This window comes from Dermacentor andersoni, chromosome 1 (genome assembly GCF_023375885.2).
Source record: "Dermacentor andersoni chromosome 1, qqDerAnde1_hic_scaffold, whole genome shotgun sequence".
Taxonomy (NCBI): Eukaryota; Metazoa; Arthropoda; class Arachnida; order Ixodida; family Ixodidae; genus Dermacentor; species Dermacentor andersoni.
Genome location: NC_092814.1, coordinates 47,344,264 through 47,364,340, shown reverse-complemented (window position 1 = coordinate 47,364,340; position 20,077 = coordinate 47,344,264). Strand labels below are relative to the sequence as shown.

Here is a 20,077-nt window from a genome sequence, read left to right as displayed (position 1 = left end):
CTCGCGTTGCTTCGCTTTCTTTCACTCTCTGAGAAACGCAGACTCAGACGGCCCCCTCCACAAACGTGTCTTGCATCATCTTAACTGCAGTTACACTACATTGAGTACTATCGCGAGTTTTCCCGCTTAGGAGTAACTGGGATTTTTTTTTCCATCGACTCTAGTCGTGCTTTCGTATGCATCGGCCGTACTGTCGATAGATGTTGCCATTTGGTCGCAGAAACAACTGTCTTTACGATAATGACATTGACTTGCCTCGTATACCCATACACGTCAAGCTGCACGCAAATATAAACCTCTGGGATAACAAATGCACTAGAGGCCTTATTACCAGAGCTCTCTCGACAAATTGACTGGTCAGAGTTTGAAGATCTTATTGATTTATTTATTTTACTTATTTATTTACCTATTTATTTTGTTTATTTATGTATTTCATGGCTCAAATGCCCCATCGAAGGTAGGGGTATTAAATGAGGGGCGGAATTGAGCTATACAATATCTTCGATGATGTGCTTCAAGTGAGCAGGATAGGTGAGTAGCACGACCTCAGGAGGGAGGCCATTCCTGTGCTTGGAGGTACGCACGAAAAAAGACGAAGGTGGGCTCAAGTGTGGGGCACTAGGCGTGTGAACGGACTTCGAATGACTTGTGCGGTATGGTGTGCGGTGAGCTGAACGAGAGTTGGCAAGCTACGAGTATAGTAGAACTTATGAGAAAAGGCAAAGCGGGTAGGCATTTCGTCTAGATTCTAGCTTCCGAAGGTAAGCTGTAGATTTAAATGCAGTGACACAAGAACGAAAAGATAAATCGGAATAAATAAACCTTGCGGCGCTGTTCTGAATAGGTTCAGTATTTTTAGATAAATTAGATTGATGACGATCCCATATTGTGCATGTGTGTTCTAGTTTTGGACGTATTAGTGTTAGATAAGCTCAACTTCTGAATGACTGAGGGGCGAGATGCAAGTTGCGGTGCAAGTAGCCAAGGAATCGATCAGTTTCGTTAGTGATATGAGTCATGCGAGCTGGCCACCTGAAATCGTGCGAAATTGCCAGAACAAGGTTCTCACGCGTCGATTATGCAATGATTGGAGAACTTCCAATTAACGCACTGTAACTCGAGAGTTTAGACTGTCAGGCCGTATTTAAAAATGTGCAAGATTGTTTGTTTTAATTCCTATTAAGAAAAAAGAAGGGGGGAGGAGGATTTCTATTAGGCACAAATGCTGAGTATTGACGATATCGGGATGGTGGAAGGTCGGTTTTCATGCATTTACAGCATGCGAAATCCTTCATTCGTCACCACACTGTGGCGCTACCGTAGCATCGGCATATGGATACGCATTTTCATAAGAGCTGTACTGTCCTGATTCCGTAGGCGCGTTCCGAGGAAAAAAAGATAAAAGTGGAAATAAAATGAAAATGGAATAAAAAAAATATAGATTGTCTCTTTTGACACTTTCCTCCTTCGAAAGCTTGGTGTTTGCAAGTAAAAGAACAGGTTGAACGTGTAACGTGATTAAGAAGTAAAAAATGTACACACTCAACTTCAGCAGGCAAATGACTCTACTGGAATTTTTTTTCCTCTTTTATGTCAATCGGTGTTACATGACATGCAAACAATTTATAGGTGTGCAACTGTTACGACGCCATTGCGGCACTTCATTGCAGTTTGATATGTAAACCGCTTATAAATGGCAAAGTTGAAAGCAACGCTACCGGTGGAGCACGTTTATAGGCATCATCAGACTGACGTTACTGGGAGACTCAGCTTTTTGCCTCCTCATGTAAGACTCTGCAATTGTAGCAAATTACGTTTTTTTGGGCGAAGTGAGATGTCGGCTTTGGTAGCCATTTCTGCGTTTTTTTTATTTATTTTGATTTGTGTTTAAGTTCATCTTGAAGGGCAGTATGAAAAGGTTGGTGGTGGGCATTACCGGTGACGGCGTTCTATACACACCTTCCTGTGATTCAGCACTGTGACTAAGAACTACCTGCCGTCCATCGAAGAAAACAAACGAAAAAAATTACCGCCCCTTCCTGTCCGTGAAGATGGTCGAACAGGGAAGCTGTGTTTGTTACACCGAGTGTTACACCATGCAAGTCAAACTTCGCAAGCAGTCTATATTGCGGGATGGAATGTGCGGAACCACTAATCGTACATCGGGCGCAGGGCTCACCACTGAAGAAGCGGGCGCTGCAATCGTTTTGACGATTGGTTGGATTGGTTTGACGATTGACGTGGCTTCCGGCAGTTCTAGCGCCGGCAAGAAGTGTCGGCAGCCACGCGCTCCCAGTATCGCGTTTCAATCGCTGGGCACTGTTCGTTGGCCGCAAACCGCCAGCATAGCATTTTATTTCGCAGCAGGGTAGAATCAATAGTCGATAAATTCGATGCCGATTTAGCTCGATCGCCGAAAATGCACCGTGTGACAACCGTATAAGATTCGCTTATAACATTTTTCACAAGGGGAAACTTTCCCACTATGGAGCTCTTCTTTTCCTCTCCCGCTAGGTCACGTGGCCGCTCTTTAGCGTAGTCCGACAACGACGGCACAGGATCCGCATAAACAGCTTCGCTGTCAAAATAAAAATAGTAATGACGTCAGGAGGCGAAAACCGGCACGAATCGTTCCGAACTGAAACCGCGTCTCGGCTCACCCACTGACGTCGTCTTTTCTTCATCGTCGAAAGCTCGCTCACCGGGCAAGACGCCCGTCGCAGATCTCTTACTGTGCGTACGTGCATTCACGTCGTTTAATTTTCCACAAGATGACGTTATACTGCGCGCAGGAGGGTGGGAGCCAAAGGAAAACGAATGGCCATAAAAACTGACAGTGGCGCCGTTGACATCGTCGTGGTCTCTGCTCGGTGCACTACGTCACACGGACAGACATGCGCGCTCCGCCGACGCCGCCGTCCGGCACTCGTCTCTTGCGCGGCGGCGGCGCAGACGGAAGCCGTTGCGCGCGCCTTTCGCAAGAATCCTTGACGCCGGCGCTGCGCCGCGCCGAAAGGCGCGCGCGCGTAATTTATTCTAATGCATGTCCGGCGCAACTTTATGTGCACGCCCGGCCGGCAGACGACGCGGCGCGGTCGTTTTAAGGTCATAAACTTGTGATCGCCCCGGAACAAAGCGGCGGCCCTTCGTTAGGGAGAGGCTCCTGCTGCTCTCTTTTTTTTTTTTTTTTTTTCCTTTGGATGCGCGGTCGAGGCCGGCGCCTGTCGCTACGCAATTGCTCGATGTCGGTGATGCATCGTTATCGCACGTCGCTCCTCCGTGTTCGTGTGTGCTTCCACGTGTTTGGGCATACATCGCTGTATTCCTCTGCCCCTCCTCCACACCCGCTCACCCGCACCCCGCTTCCCCTCTTTTCCCTAAACGAAGCATAACTCGCCGGCCCGTGGCTGGCGTCCCAACGGGCCTCAAGGCCGGTTATCCCTCCGAAGGTTATACCCACGTCGAATAAGCGCTGAATTAGGGCTCGCCCGGAGAACGCGCGCCCGGGCGCGCGGCAAGAGACATGCTTTGCGCATCTCCCGCGGCCTTCGAGGTTCGCGTGGCTCGCGCGAGTCACAACTCGCCGGTCCGATGGGAGGCAACGCTGCAGGATTCGCTACCAAGGCCTGGCCCCACCGCGTCTCCGAGTGCGTGCCACCGTGCCTCACTCTTTCTTATCTTTTTCTCCTTTTTTGTTTTCTTCCTCCAAGCTTGAGAGCCTGGCAGCGATGACGACGATGCTCTTCGCTACGTTGCCGAAGCCCGGAAACAGCTCTTACGCGCATATACCTTCTTTCGCCCTCCTGTCCTACTTTTCCCTCGTTCCGCATCGCCGCTCGCTTCCTTATTTTCTTGTCATTTGCTTTTCCTCGCGCCAGAAGCGTGTACAAACACTGGGGCACCTGCATTTAGGGACGTCAAAACTTTGTGCCATGACGAACTTGCGATTTGCGCACGCTCCGTGGGCCTGTCACTGCCGGATGCAGCGGCATCAACAAACACGCCTTGTTGTCGTACGGAAGGTGCGAGTTCCTCTTTTTTTTTTCTTTCTTTCTTCGCCCCTTGAAATGATCGTGGTGGGCTATTGGTCGAATTATCGACCTCGATCCGCCGGGGCTCCGCGATATATTTCACGAGATACGTCTTATGCGATATTCGTGTACCGTGGAGATTTGTTTCCGAAACGTGGCGCTGTCAGGTATTCCCTAGGGGAGACAAAAAAAAAAAAACCACAATACAAATACACCTCAGTGCTAGTAGCACGTGCTTCCTCGAGACGTCTGCTTCGTGCCGACGCCTGTGCCGTAGCATATGTCGCATCACGTTATGCTTTTTACCCTGAAGTGAGCAGCCCGCGCGCATGCGCGTGAGAAAAAACACACGTACGCAGGGACACCGACTGACCTAGTTTTCCGCGAACGTATACCGCTGACATTGAACGACGCCAACATGTCAGTTCCTTTCAAGTTTCGGGGTTGCAGTCTTAGAGGACTGCGTCGGACTTAAGATCTCTGAATAAATTTGGCCCTGCCTGAAGATGGGGAGGTTGTAGCTGCGGCAACGAATTCATTCGTGAGCGTTGTGGAACCTCCAGTTGAAATGTTTGCGAAGCTGAGGCGTAACATTGTGTTCCTGTACAGGGTGTCCCGCCTAACGTTAGCCAAGCTCTTAAATATAAACTATAGCATATACTAGGACGCAACCAATGGTACTATGACTGCGGCGACGTACCGCACCAGGAGGGCTTTTTTTCGTGAACTATCGGTAACTAGATGGGATTCATTAACGAACTTTTAAATTACTGAGCTGAGGGCGCGAATTTTGATAGAACAATAGTAACTGTGTTTTAGAACACCCGATTCAGTTGTTTCCAGTGTGCTATGTCATCGCGTAGTTATTTTGTTTCACGTTATAAACAACACGCGCGAAATATGAGTATAGTCGCACCATTACGCGTCTGCGCGCCGCGGCACCAGCGATCACAGGCGTTACTCGGAAGAATTAACTCCGTTCAATACGTTTGCCTTCCTCCTCGATGCCGCTGCGCACTGCATTGTCTTCGCGCTTCACGCGGGAAAAGGAAGTTCGCGGTGATCAACGCCACTACCGCTGCGTCGCCCCTTCTTTCGCGTGGCCGCCGAGCCAAGCATGGAGCAGCGTTAGTTCTTCCCAGTGACGCCTGGGACCCCTGCGGTCGCGGCGCGCGGACGCGAATTGGTGCGACTATTTTCGTATTTGGCGCGTTTTGTGTATAACGAGAAACGAAATAATTACGCCAGACATAGCACACTGAAAACAACTGAATCGGATGTTCTAAAACACGATTCTTACTGTTCTATCGAAATTCGCGCCCTCTATTCAGTAATTTAAAGGTTCGTTCATTAATCTCATGTAATTATTGATAGTTCAATTACATAAAAAAGGAGTCCTCCTGGGGTGGTTCGTCACTTCTGACAGGATGCCATTGGTTGCGTCCTCGTATATTGTATATTTTATTTTTAAGAGCTTGGCTAACGCTACGTGCATGGGGACACCCTGTATATTAACACGTCTTTAAATTTTGTGACGGTTTACCCAGCTGTACAACCAAGGTCGAATAGCCGCGTAATCGCACCGAAACGAGATAAAAGTGAAGCAAGACATGTCCGGCGCGTCTTACCTTTTGCTCAGCGCTCGTCATTGTGACTTCAGCCTAAAGCCTTCCCCTAATGGTGGAGAGCTTTAAAACATGAAATCCTTTTTTAGCACTGGTGGTGTGTGTTATTCAACAGAATCTGACAGAATTAAGCACTATTGTGAAGAAATTCTTAGACCTTAAAAAGAGTCCAACAACAGCTTTCAAAACGCAGTACTCTTCACGAACATTAGAGCTGTATTTTTTCCATTTTGGTTCATTACGCACAAGATGACGGTAAGCACTCTTGATGAGCGCTAATCACTCTTACTCCTATCGTATGGGAATGGCCGATATCCCGATGTACGACTCCTGTAAATGCGAGGAAACCATCGAGCCCCTATTGTGTACTTGTCCTCGCTACGACGCACAACGACTCTCTCTTAGGACAACTTTAAAGCGACTGGACTCGAGACCGTTCTCCGAGTCAAACTTTGGTACTCGGACCATGGCCACATCCGTCACTGGCACGAAAAGCGATTCGTGCACTAGTACAGTACTTGAAGTGCAGTGGTCTAAGAGACCGCTTATAGAACCCCTGCGCATGCTTCCACGTGCGCTGAGTCCTCCCTCTCTCCCTCTTTCTATTCCCCCTTTCCCTTACCGCCAGTGCAAGGTAGCAAACCGAACGCTCGTCTGCTTGACCTCCCTGGCCTTTCCTCTCTCTCTCTCTCTCTCTCTCTTTGTTTCGTTATAACGTAGAGAGCAATTTTCAAGAACCTGGTTTTGCAAGAATCACAATGAGAATGCTGGATGCGACGTATTACGTGAGCAGACGCATTTCTTTCATTCGAGTGCACGTTGAAACAGATAGTCCAACACGGTGAGCATGGCACTTGCTCGCTCTGCTGCGGGCGGATGGGAGCGGATGGGGGCGGCTGTACGCTTGGACTGGGAAGCACAGTGTTGTGCAACTCCTTCGCACTGTGACGGTGTTCGACTCACAAGTCTGTAAAACTCCCAATCAGAAAACATATACAGTGTGGGATTCCGTTGTGTATCAAGTAAACCCAATGTTAACGCCTCTCTGCAGGCTGTTCAAGCCTATGTCGATTTACGCGTTTTTCGGTTGTTACTGCAGGTGACGATGTCGGTATCATCCCGTTGCCGTCAGGCATAGTCGGAGACAGAAGTGTGTGTGCCACGGATGCAGCGGAGGGGGGGGGGGGGGGGGGGGAGTAAGAGTTTCCAACTATGAGCTCCACAATACAAGTACCAATTTCTGGCTAAGAGCCGCAACTGTGGAAAATTTCTCATTTTTGGGGTGCCCTTGGCTCAAACTCTTTTGTCCCTGACTGTACGAGCCTTCCCTAGTAAGCATATAGGTATGTAGATCAAGGTTACTCCTATAGTACGCTCTTGAAAAAATGCCACGCTTAGCAAGCCGACATTCTTCTTTGTTTTTGTTTTTTGTTTTTTTTATCGTGTGACGCGTTTAACATAGAAGCGTGGAATTTCTGCGCGCTTCTTGGCGCTTTACGCATCGTGCCTGCTGGGCGCGAGTGGTGCTCCCAGATTCACGCTTGGCAGGCGTGACAGGTGCTGGTTTTGGCATGCTGCTTACGCCTGCCTTGTCCATGTGCGAGAGATGCACGGCGAAGTTGAAGCCTGCAACTTCGAGCGTCACGTTTTCTTGCACTACACATGCCGCTGTAACGCAAGAATGAACTACGTACGCGTACAGGGGATGAGGGAAAGAACTTGTGAAGAAAGAGCGGAAAAGGAGAGTCGTGTTTTTCCATCTGAAGACCATTTGAGCCGACATGTAAGCATGAATGAAACTTATGAATGAAAGAAAGCTTGCCGACAGAGCGCCATTCTAAATTCCGAGCGTCCGTTGTTTCTGTGGGACATAGCGTTAGTTCCTTTCTTTGAAAATTCCACGCCTCTTGCCTGCTACAAGGGTCGCTCGGGGAGGCGGAGGAACAGACATCAACGCCTCGCTGCAATCTGCTCTAGAGACCATGCCGCATATATACGGCGAGGACATGCAGATCGTGCGAGCTCGACGTGATTGTAACTCAAGTTACGATATCTGCATTGCGGAACTGACCGAATATGGATGGATGGATGCAAAACTTTAATGAAGGTCCTGAGGTACGCGACTCAGTGCGCTGCGGGCCGCTCCCACGTTGGGACAGTCAGGCCATGCCCTACCGCCGCATCGTGGGCCCTCTGGACAGCCCGTAGTTGCGCCCCGGCATCGGGGCTCTTGATAGCCGAGAGCCATTTGTCCTTATTGATTTGTTCTGTGCCTCGTAACGAAAGGCAACGCCAGAGCATGTGGTCTAGGCTAGCGAAGTAATTGCAGTGCCTGCAAGAACTAGTGGCATAAATGTCGGGATAAAGCTTGTGGAATAAAGCCGGGCTGGGATACGAGCCTGTTTGCAATAATCTGAGGGTCAATGCCTGGGATCTATTTAACTTTTTGTGAGGAAGGGGAAAGTCTCTCCTGCCGAGATAAAAGTGCTGCGCAATTTCATTGAATGTGGTCGGTTGATCTCTGTTCTCCACCATGCACTGCGGGCCGACGGTGGAGTTCTCCATGGTCGCGGAAAGCGAGACCTCGCGCCTTGGAGTGGGCCAGCTCGTTGAGGTTTGTGGGGCCTCCCATCATGGATCCCATGTGAGAAGGGAACCACGTGAACAGAGATATTTCAGATTAATGCTAGACTTCTTTTCAGCTATGTTTACCACGAAATAATTTTTATGTACCTTCGAAGACACCGACGAAATGAGACGTAACTGAGCATGCAGTTTTACAAGAAGCGCCAAGCCGCAGGGCACACGAGATATACAACGAGGTCATAGCGTTAAGGAATAATTGCCTATGTCACTGCCTCTTCTGTGGTTCTTCTAGAAAAAAAACGTGATCTTATTCACGCCTACGCTGACGGCTATCTGATCTTCGACACGTCAGACATCGGCGTCTGGTTTGCCTATTCCTGGTGCTATCGGACGTGCACTGCAACTGAGCTGGCCACTGTGCATACTGCTCTGCGACATGTATACAGTCGCCCTCCCCCGGTTTGAGCCATTTTTATGGACTGCCGCTAACCTATCCTTATCTCTCAAAGAAATGACGATGCACGTCAACAGATGGTAATGACTGAACGTAAACAAACTTGACGTCCTTCATAGGCAAGCTGCACGAGAAGGGCATGAGATTTCTTTCCAATCGATACCTGGACATAGTAGCCTAAGAGGCAACCTGAGATTTACATCGCTAAAGAAGGCCACTCTCAAAGCTTATTAGGCAAACGCAGCTTTCATGAGAAGACATTATGTCGTGTGTGCAACTCGTACAGTCGACGCAGACAATTTGTACACTCGACGTATCCACACCTCAAGTATGATCCAGCCGTCGCGGTGGTTTTGTGGTTATGGCGTTGCACTGCTTAGCGCGAGGTCGTGGGTTCGATCCCGGCCGCATTTCGATGTCAGCTAACTGCAAAAACGCTCGCGTACTTAGATTTAGGTGGACGTTGAAGAAAGCCAGATGGTCACAATTAATCCCGAGTCTCCTACTGCAGCGTGCCTCAATGTCAGATCATGGTTTCGGCACGTAAAATCACAGAAATTATTTAAGTATGATTCTCTCTAGATACTGATTCGAATTACTGGATGTACGTTACCGTGAACGGCACAATAGATATAAATGTGCGATTCATCGATTGAAACGTCATGTAGCTTACGACCCACAGCTTCCCCACGAGATCAGACAACTAAGTTCGTCATTGTTTTCTGAATGTAAAAGACCAGAGGACGTAAAAACTGTGCTGTACGAAAGTCTCGTCTATGCCGTCCCGTATTTGGAAGCACGAAAAACGCTTGACATACGTCTTGGCGGAGATTTGCAGCCTGGGCATTCATTTTCTGCTTTTGGACCGTGGATCACTAAGGCTGGCTCCACCCAAGCCTCTAAATCCCTGTCGTTTTTCTTGCTGCAGTGCAGGCGTTTGGATACTTTTCGCACCCTGCTATGTGCTTGATTCCCCTTTCGTTCATCTTTTCCCCGCCTTTTCATTTTTATTTCGGTGATTTTCATCTCAAGAAGCAAGTTCAGCTACTAGTAAGGCAAACATCTTCAGTTTGTATAGATGTCTCTTTCTGTCAAACAGGTCTATATGAACCTTACTTTATGTTGTTCAAGATAAACAGTCAGACTGAAAACCCAACTTGCCGACAATATTACACTATGGCCGAAGCACTAAAGGCGCAGAAAGAACCGGCTGCGCAGAAATGTCTGCTTTAGCGCCGTGGGTTGCAACTGCTTAAATTTGTAAGGCTTACGGTTACATGCCGCTCTGTCTTACCACAAAACTGACTATATTCGCAGCTGCACCGTGTACTTAAAGAAAGTTATCCTGGATTTAGGACCATAAACCCATGAGTTTCACTGCTGCGGATAAAAAAGTGCACACATTCGTATAAAAAGTTTCGCAAGATCTTTGTCTTATTCCGCAATGACTGACATCTGCAGCGGTGAATAGCCGTTTTACCGATGACTGCTATTGATATTTTTCGGTTCGGCAACCGCTAAACAAAAGCCAAACACCACACCATTATTGTCCACTCCACTAGGCGCACATGCAGCACCATCTGCCTGGCAAACAAGGAAATGACGGCCACCGCCATCGATCACATGATGCTCTCCACTAATGCGATTAGCATTCTCGGTCTACTTCACGTAGCTTTTTTGTCCTGAATCCATGTGGGTCCGTTGAGACCGTTGTCTCCGACCTCTTCAATGAAAAATAAAACCTTTGAAAATTTGCTGTGCTGGGCAGAATCAAAGCCCCATCACACGTGTTCCTCAAGCGCAGCAAGCCGACGCTTTAGCGAGCTCAGTGACTAATGCACTGGGTATGTGCCACTATAGGTATGCGGCCAGTGAGGGGACAAGTCTTGACGTTCGCACGCACCGATGTGTCACGCATCTCGGAGGCCACGCGCGGACATCTCCGCAGCAACGCTACATGGCGTAGCATGTCCGGAAGGAAGCGGGAGAGTGGAGTCCTGCTGCAGTACACGTCTGATCCAATACGTTGCGTCGCTGCATTGCTTCTATGCTACTCACATTACCGTCGGCAGTCATCGTGAGATTGGTTCTGCCGCCATTCTTCTTTAAGTATACCGCGCCAGCCGCACGCAACGCAACCGGTTGCCGAAGGTGGTCCCAAGCCGCTATGGCCAACTGACGCACCCGCGCGATCATCTACATCCGCTACTCCCAGGCGCGGCTGTGCCCGACGGCACTGATTACGTAAGCGTCGAAACACGCAATGCGAAGAGGAGGCGCGCGGCAGAGGTGAGGAACGTGAGAAGGGCGAGGAGGTTGCGCGAAGCAATGCCACCACTGAAATGTTCCAAACAAGTCAAAAACAGGTCTCCGCCTTAAATTTATATATTCTTGGACGTCGACAAAGAATACTTCATGCGGTAGCTTAAGCAGCGATAACCCTCAACTTTGTTCTGGGCCAAATTCAACGACACGTTCAATAAAAGTCTCGTCAGCTCATCAGCGACAACGTTTCGAACGCGCAGGACACCACGTTCAATTGAAGTGGCACTACAAAGGAATATTATGTTAGGCTGTCTTAATAAATTACGATTTTGTAATAGCGGAATAGCCACTCTTACACTGAGGGGAGGCTTCCATAAAAAGTGCAAGCATGGAAGATTGGTGGCGATGTTTGCCTGAAGTTAAAGCGCAAGCTTGCGATGGCATCATTCATTTTGGGAGCATCTACTCGATCGGGTCTAGTTTATTATTCAATGATAAACAAGAACTACATTGCACTGTTGAGAAAGTCAGGACTCAACCTAGCAAAAGTTTTGAACGCTTTTTGATCACCAAAATAACAAAAATATGAGGATATACATTGAAACCCGTGATGTCACATTGACGTACCGGCCCTGAGGCTTCAACTCGAAATAAAAAAAGAAAGAAAAGAACGACAGTTTAGGCCCGTTTTTTCACTATGAGTCAACCTTCTGTCGCAAAAGATTGATCATATATTTTTGATAGAATACTTTATTAGCCAAACTGATTTATTAGTATTGTTTTTAGTGTCCATTTATCCCGACTTCACTACTCACATTTGCGTTTTCAAACCTTTCAGCCTTGAGCTATCTATGCGCTGAGCCTCCAACATTCGGATCTGCGATTTACTTTAAGCTATTGTGCTCAGCATATTTCCTTACAACGGCAGAGTCTTCATATTTGACAAGTCATCACTGCTTTCACGCGTTGGCTGCCGCATTCGCTGCCGCTCCTCAGATATAGCAGAGCATGGTAGAGCAGGCACTGTGACGTGGCGCCAATGCAGTGCCGTGATTTATTCGCGTAGCGGATTCCTGGGTTTTTTTTTTTCTTCTTCTTTTTTTAAAATAACTGTAAGTCCTAGGAAGCACGCGTGTGGTTGTATGAGAATGTGACAAATCACGTGTGTTGCACGAGGCATGCCTGATTTGTACGTAGCGCGTGATCGGCTCGCCTCAAAACAAAGAAATCGGTTGGTTTGATGCCTGGTCATGAACAGTTTTTCTTTCTCTCTCTCTCGCTCGCTCTCAGTAGATGAAAAGAAAAGCGAGAGGGAAGAAAAAGAACGAAAACTCAGGCCAGAGCTTAGCACCGCTAACGCTCTAGGTGCGATCCTCGTACATGGATTGTCAATATTTCGGCATGCAAGCGTGCTTGCACGCTCTCATTTATCGAAGTGATGTTTGTATACCTCATATCTCTCAAAAAACTGCGATTTCGTGTACACTGTGACGGCGCTCGCTCAACGCACGTCGAGTTTTCTGGTAGGATATACCCCTAAAGTAGGTAAAGTTCGCCTATACTGCTATAATGAAGTGCGTGACCGATGGTGCGATCGAACACCTGGCTTCCAACACGGCAGTCCAATGCTCCAACTGCTCGCGCAAAGTCGCTCTCTGAAACGTCTGGAGCGTGGGTCACGTGCCACTTTCTCGCATTCTTGCTTCTTGACAGCTAGCGCTTTGATAACGTGGGTTAGACTGAGCTTCATTCGGGCTCTGCCCACGTGTTTAGGCCACGAGATGATATATCTAAAGTGGGTTAAGTCCGTGTGTAATGCTACCGCATTAAATTTTTTTAACTGTAATATATCTCGCAATTTTCCGAGACATTATAGAGCAGTCAAAATTTGTCGAACAAGGCAAAGAAATGCGGTATGTTAAAGCAACATGCATATCTAGCACGCAATTAGTGAAACAACCGACAGCACTCGACGCTAAAAATTCAGTTCAATTTACTTCAAGTGCTTGCGCCCACACGAGAGAGGTGCAAGCACTCGCGAGATAATTTGTTGAGCAGCTCTGAGTGGCTCTAACATAACCGCGAGGGCACCATGAGGGTATACTCTCACAGTTGGCCATGAGGATTCAGAGTGGTTATTCAGTTAGTCCGTCTGTAATCTATCTATCTATCTATCTATCTATCTATCTATCTATCTATCTATCTATCTATCTATCTATCTATCTATCTATCTATCTATCTATCTATCTATCTATCTATCTATCTATCTATCTATCTATCTATCTATCTATCTATCTATCTATCTATCTATCTATCTATCTATCTATCTATCTTTTTTTTCCGGAGTAGGTAGACGGGAGCAAACGATTTGAATACAGCCTACCGTAGCGCTGACATTACACAGCGGACAAAGAAAGCGGACGGTATTGTAATTACGAAAAAAGGAAGTAGAGCGTACAGCTAGGCTTGCATATAACCAATATAATACCTTAAATAATTCAATTCTGTAGTGTACAGCGACTAATATAGCCCAACTGTTCAAATGAGAAATTACAGAACATAAAAGCGTTTTAGAATTAGGCACCAAAGACTCTGGGTCCCCAAGCCGCGTTGGGTAGGCTGCTCTTGCGTTTAGAGGAGCAGCAAAGTTTGAGAATTGGGCCTAACGCAGACAGCGTTCGGTCGAGCGCTCGGGACGCCGCAGCGGGTAAAATAAAGAGGTGCTTGATAGCAATATATATATATATATATATATATATATATATATATATATGAGTGAAAACGAGCAGCATGCATTTTGAGCAAAAATGGCAAACAAAAAAATGTAATAAACGTAATCACTGTGTTAGTCGTACGACTTTCTTGGCTATCTCGCGATTTCTCGTCGCCCGCGAGGGCGACCTAAAACAGCTTGGGGACCCACGCTAGTTTTCGATTTTTGGGCCTTGGGTCAACGCGAACGCAAGAACCCAAGATTGGCTTGGGTTCTGCGCATGCGCACTTGCGGCCCGTATTTTTTTTTTTTTTTTATCCTCAGGCGGCTTGGGTCTCCAATTCTAAATATCTCTATAGTCTTGAAGGGATCTATGAAGTCGCACAGGCAATGCGAAAGATAGGCATTGTCTGCATGGTGTAGCTGTTGGTATAGTCCATATGTACTTCATTGGATAATGAGGTAACCTCAAAATGCTGACTTATTCGAAATGGCAGCTGAGAGACCATGACGTGGGGCTGTTCAGCAAATTATTGCATTTGACGCTCTCATATTCCCTTGAACGGGTCGACATTAGGTTACTTATAATGACACCTGCTTTCTATGCCAAGATTTGTGATGTCACAGCGTCTTTATCTTATTCAATTTGACTATTCATGTACAGTGACCCGAATTTTTTTTATTGATAAGACATGCCGACGTTTCTTGCGACCTTTAACATGTTCCTTTGTTCGGGGCAGCGTTATGTTGTGCTTGACCTTCAATAGTTGCCGCTATTGTGCTAGACTTCGATCTTTGATTTACATGTTCGCGTTTCAATTTTCAGTTTTAGTTTTATTGTTTCCTTGCAGACAAAAACAAGAGGATTATGGGACTAAACGCAAAATGCCTAACAGAGGACCCAACACCCTCGTACACAGATCGTACAGCACTCATATTTAAACAATATATCAATCAATATTTTTAAAAAAGCAGCTTTCACGGCATCCAGTTCCAACATGCAAAACAAGTACAGTTGCGATATGACTTTAGAACAGGCTTTGGCTATGCAAAAACATGTATCTAAGACACTGAAAAACCATCACTCTGGACAAAGTAAAGATATAGTAGAACAATATGAATCAAGTGAATACAGAATTGGTATGGTTAACATAATACGTGCAATATAATTCCCATTGCTTAACTACGATAACGTAAGCTCCAATAACGTTCAAAGAAAAAAAAATGAAAACGATTTAGATACAACGTAAAAAAGGCCACAACTGTGTGCAGGTCTACCATTATAATGTTCATTTGTGTGTGTTAATTCCTTTAGTGACTTTACCTTGGCTTAGCTGCAATCCTGGCACGCCTTCTGCTCTTGAGTATATCCACAGTCAAAACCATAGGGATACTCCGTCCCCTATTATAATGTCTTTCCATCTAGTTTCCACACATGAGTATACGGTGTGTAGCGGTCTTAGCTCAGTGCACTTTTGTACTTCAGTATCATCATCAGACGTATATTACATCGGGAAATTAACAGAGAGAGAGAAAGAGAGAGAGAGGAATAGACAGGAGACACCAGTAATGAAACAATCCATTCCCTTGGCTCTGGGTATTTGTTGCACTTCAAGTAGCCATATCATTGTGTCTCACTTAGCCTGTTATCTTTCTTCAGTCGAGTGGAAATCACGACCGGCTATGCATTTTGCTCGCCGGGCCCGCGGAGGGGTGCAGCGCGATAGGCATCGCAGCCCCGCCGACCGTGAGGTGCAGCACTGCGAGGTCGCCGCCAGCCTACATAATGCACCACCACGGCGTGGGCCGAACTGCGGGCCTAGCCACGCGCGGGGGCGCTTTTTCATCAAGTTGGCGAGAGGAGGTCCGGCGAGTCGGGTCCGCCAGGAAGAAAGCCGCGTGCCCGCCGAAAGGGAGCCCTGAATAGTTGATGATCGACGGCGGGCGAGAGGCACGCCGGAGGGAGACCCGCGGATCTCGGTGTCTGGGCGAGCGCGGCTGCTGCTTTATTTACCTGGTCGGCAAATGCCAGCCGCTGCAGCGTCGTCAAAGTCGCTTTGGAGTGCGCGATCGCGCTACATGAAGAGTTGTCAAGGTGCGCAAGAACGGTCGGCAAGGAAAGAGAAGTCGAGTGGCCGCGGAAAGCAAGGAACACAAAAATAAAAAAAAAGGAGTAAACGCAGCGAGTTGACCAGGTTTTACGCCCGCTGCAGTCGTAAACTGGCGAGCTTAAACCACTGAGGCGGCGGCCGGTCTAGTGCACGATATATATACTCCGTGCGTCGGGCAATCGCCGGCTTCCCCTGCTTGTTCGCAATCAAGGAGTCGCGCGCCCGAAACGGGAGGGGGGGGGAGGGGGAGGCTCGCAGCGGCAACCGAGAACTAAACGGCCTCTCGATTCGCCCGGGCCGAGTTGAAAAGAGAAGGCTCTCGCTCTCGCGAATTTCTCTCGACGCGATTGCGCGGGTTGCCATGCTGGATTCTTGCTCGGCTCTTTTTGTCTGCCCTTTTTCAGCGACCATGTTCTTTCTTTCTTTCTTCCTGCCTACTTCTTTGTCTGCAACACTCTCGCCGGCTGCTCTCTGGCAGCCGTTTCGTTTGCTTTCTGCCCCGCTCAGTCGATAGCGAAAGTCTCTTTGTTTGCACAGACCATTCGTTGCGCTGTTGCACTGGTTTTAGCGCGCACCTGATCCCGAGGAAATGACATTTAAATTGATTGAATCTGAACCGTTAAAGCCTGAACAGACGATAACCTTGCTTTGTTCTGCTGTTGCGTAATTTATATAGAAATAAGGGAAAAGAAGAACCGGTTCCTGGGCTGGAGCTTTGTGTTTCTTGCAAAAGAGCTCTTCTTTCTGCTATTTATAGCGGGGAACAGAAATGAAACAAAGTAGGTCATTTTCTATATGGGTCTGCATCACTTCTTAAAAAAAAAAAACTATCATATCCCAACACGCAACTTTATATATAGTTCATGTTAATACTTGCCTGCCTACGTACGCTCATTTGATGCATTTGCTTTCACTTCTAAATTAGGTGAAACCGGTAGCTGTGTCGGTAAAGACAATAAGCAATTATTTACAGTAAAGTTCGTTCTATTAGCCGCTGGAACACCAAAAACACAAATGGGCGCACGCACAAAAGCAAATAAGCGAGTGAGCGAAGGAAATGATCTGAATGGTTCCCTGAGCGACGGCGGACGCATATTGAATAAAAAAAAATAGAAAACGTTTCTGCACCATCCTTTGGGTGCACGTTAAAGAGAGAGAAGGAAAAACAGTCCAGGTGGTCAAAACCTATCTGCAGCCCCCAACTACGCTTTACTTTATAGCCTGAGTATATTGCCTTGGGCCGTTAGAAACAACCAGTAAGCTGTTATTTTGTTCGGGCAGCTATTAATGCGCTACATATTTATGCATTCTCTTTGCAAGTACTGCAAAGATTGCGGTGAAAGATGCTGATTTCTGAGCAAAGCACAGTGTTCGTTTCTTAAAACCTACTTGCGTGTGTGCGTGTGTGTGCGTGCGTGTGCGGGTGCGTGTGCGTGTGTGTGTGCGTGCGCTCGTTGTTACTAATTGAAAAGGAACCCTCCGGTCGACAGAGGTGTGAGAACAAAAATAACATGCCCGGATGTTTCTCTTTTTCTCGGTTTTCTAAGGTACCCAGCGCGGAGCCCCAGTGTTCCAAGCTGAACCGCCGCAAAAGCGGCGACGATGGCAGACTGAGAACCAAGTGCAACACACCATCTGCTGGTAAGCCTTAGTTTCCAAGCCAGTTTGAGCGTTGCCCCCAACAATTATGCGCATTCCTGCATTGAAATCTGCGGGGGAAGTACCAGAGACCACAGTGCTTCTGTACACGAGTGCCTCTGGCTTTTGCAGCGCAGCCGCCAGAGCGCCGCTTACGCTGCGCAAACAGGCAATAGAATATTTTCTCTGCGTCTATGAACATACGTCTCAAGAGCAGTGACGCAGCGTCATCCTCGAATATGTTTGAGTTGGAAGCATTTCCGGGATTGTGACTTCCTTCTTAAAACAAATCTGTTTGTGTATTTGGGAAAGTGCACGCACCCGGGGTCAAAAGTATGCAAAGCAGGAGTTCTGCGAAAAAAGAAAACGTTGGCAACTCACGCTGACAATTTGAAACTGACGAATGCACTGACGAATGTACCGCAAATTCGCTTTTTTCGCTGTTTCCCTGAGCCTCTAGCCCGTAATTTTTTTTTTCTGATCATGCGTGTACCTCTGTATTGTGCCTAAAAGAAGGCTTCCGAATAAAAAAAAATTATACAGATCTCACGCGTTGTAGAAATCGGTGTACACCAAAATTTCATGAGACAAGGCAAAGTGGCGCATTACAAGTTACTGGCTGCAGATTTCAGCGATGAACGCGTGCTTCACCCACCATGGTGGACCCTACAGATCAAGTGGAAGTTTTAATGAGCAAAACAAAACGTGTTGAATCGTAAGACACGACATGATCGACCTTCTAGAAACGCGACACAGCGCCAAAGTACGACGAGAGACAAGCAGCGAATTCCGGCGAGTGAACGCGTCTTGTAACTTCTGTCTCCATCGTCAGCTAGAAGATGGGCACTGTAACATTTTATAATTTTTGTTATGCGACGCGGCTAACGCGGCTTACGCGCCAAGTGTTTCGACGCGCTGGCTTGTCCGAGGGCGCGTTAAGGGTGTTTTATTCCGCCTCCTTAAGAATGCGTCCGTGGCCTAAGGTTTAGAGCATCGGGCTTCTCTGATGGGGGAATCGGGTTTAAAACCAACCATCGGATATTTATAAATGTACGTATACTCGCCAAAGAAAAAGAAGAAAAAAAAAAAAGCTGTCGCTTGAAATACGCTTCCGTATTGTAATCAACGATACTCCCGACCCGGTACTGCTGCGAACTCTGGGACACAAGAAATTCAGACATCACAGACATCGGCCAGCTCACGAGGGCAGTAGGTCGTTATGGAGGAGCATTACTAATTGAGGGAACGCCTGGGGCCACCTGACGTGCAAAGCGCGATACATCAGCGTACGTAACACGAGGAAACGTGTGCCCGCGCAACGCGCCATGATATAGACGCAATACTTGCTGCGTACGAGAGACGGTGAGAGAAAGGACGCTTAGTGACACGCTTTCAACGGCTTTTGAAGATGCGGCGCGCCGTGTGCGGCTGAGTCCAGCCGAATGCCGTTGGTGAGGAACAAAAACCCGAGAAGCGAGCCAAGTAATTCTTGGCATTAATAGTTTACTGCGCCACGCCACGTTTCGTACGCTTGGCCCAGAAGAGTTTCTTTAAAGCTTTAGTGGCGTCTTGGGGAGTCAATCATAAAGCCAACATGGTGGATAATATTGTTCGTTCAGCGCCCAGGCAGCCCACCTGACATGCAGCCTAAACAGCGGCCAACGCGGTATACGGCGCGGACGCAATTTCCCCGCGCTCTTGACAGGTTGGGGAAGTCCAGTGAGTTGTGATGAAAGGAAGGTTAGAGCGCTTGGGATCCGGCGCTGTAAAAACTAATCAAAGGACACTTTGAGTAACATAGTGTGCGCGGATAGCTCAGCAGCGGGTGTCTAATTGTGCCCGTGTACTCACTGCTCCGGGCAGCGAACGGCTGTCGGCAACGAAAGTTCTATGAGGCAGAGTGAAAACGCTAGCTATTTCAAAACAGTGGCTTAGAGGCCATGGCGTGGTGTAACTGAGCAAATTTATCGCGCCGCTTGCTCATTCATTTGAACATGTCGCGAACTGTAGCGATGCGACATTTTCAAACGAGTGAAAGGGCAAACATGATTGTATTGCGCTTGGTGTTACACTGCCAAAAGAACTAATGGGCGAACGTAAAGGAACAGGCTGCTGTTCCGGCCCACCGCATCATCACATGTCGTAACCTCATCATACATTATATTTCACAGCTCCCCTCACCTTTTATGTAAGCGTGTTCTCTAACAGTATTAAACGAGTTGGTAGTTTGCGCCACGTACGCCATCTTGTTCCTCTATATGTTCGTCCATTAGTTCTTCCGCCATTGTAACACCAAGCGCAATGCAATCATGAACGTCCGCCAACTAGCCCTGTTCATTGTTTTGCTGAAAGGACAAGGCTGAAACACTTACTGAAATTATGTATAATGTGCAATTATGTGATTGTGTCAACAGTTATTATTCCTTCAATTTCATTTTGAATTGATTAATTTTCTTTCTTCTGAATGCTGGTTACTATAGTTACTATAATAATCATTATCAACGTCATTATTCCTGATGTTGGGAGAGCAGGTCTTTCAGTAGCCATTCTCTCAGCCACTTCGTAATTTAATAAAGAACGAAAAGATTGTAGGTTTCATTTTCAGCCATGATGGACACTTGGCGGTGGTGGCCGAATGCAGATATGCTCGTATT

The 20,077-nt window shown here is 47.4% G+C and overlaps 1 protein-coding gene across 1 annotated transcript in view; it reads left to right on the top strand.

The window, feature by feature from the left end:
* LOC129387973 (uncharacterized) overlaps window positions 1-20,077 on the top strand; it is a 176,720-nt gene that overhangs the window by 86,445 nt on the left and 70,198 nt on the right. Inside the window, exon 3 of the mRNA XM_055077865.2 lies at window positions 17,333-17,426. Within this exon, the coding sequence (XP_054933840.1) occupies window positions 17,333-17,426 (94 nt within the window). The remainder of the gene's footprint in view (window positions 1-17,332; window positions 17,427-20,077) is intronic.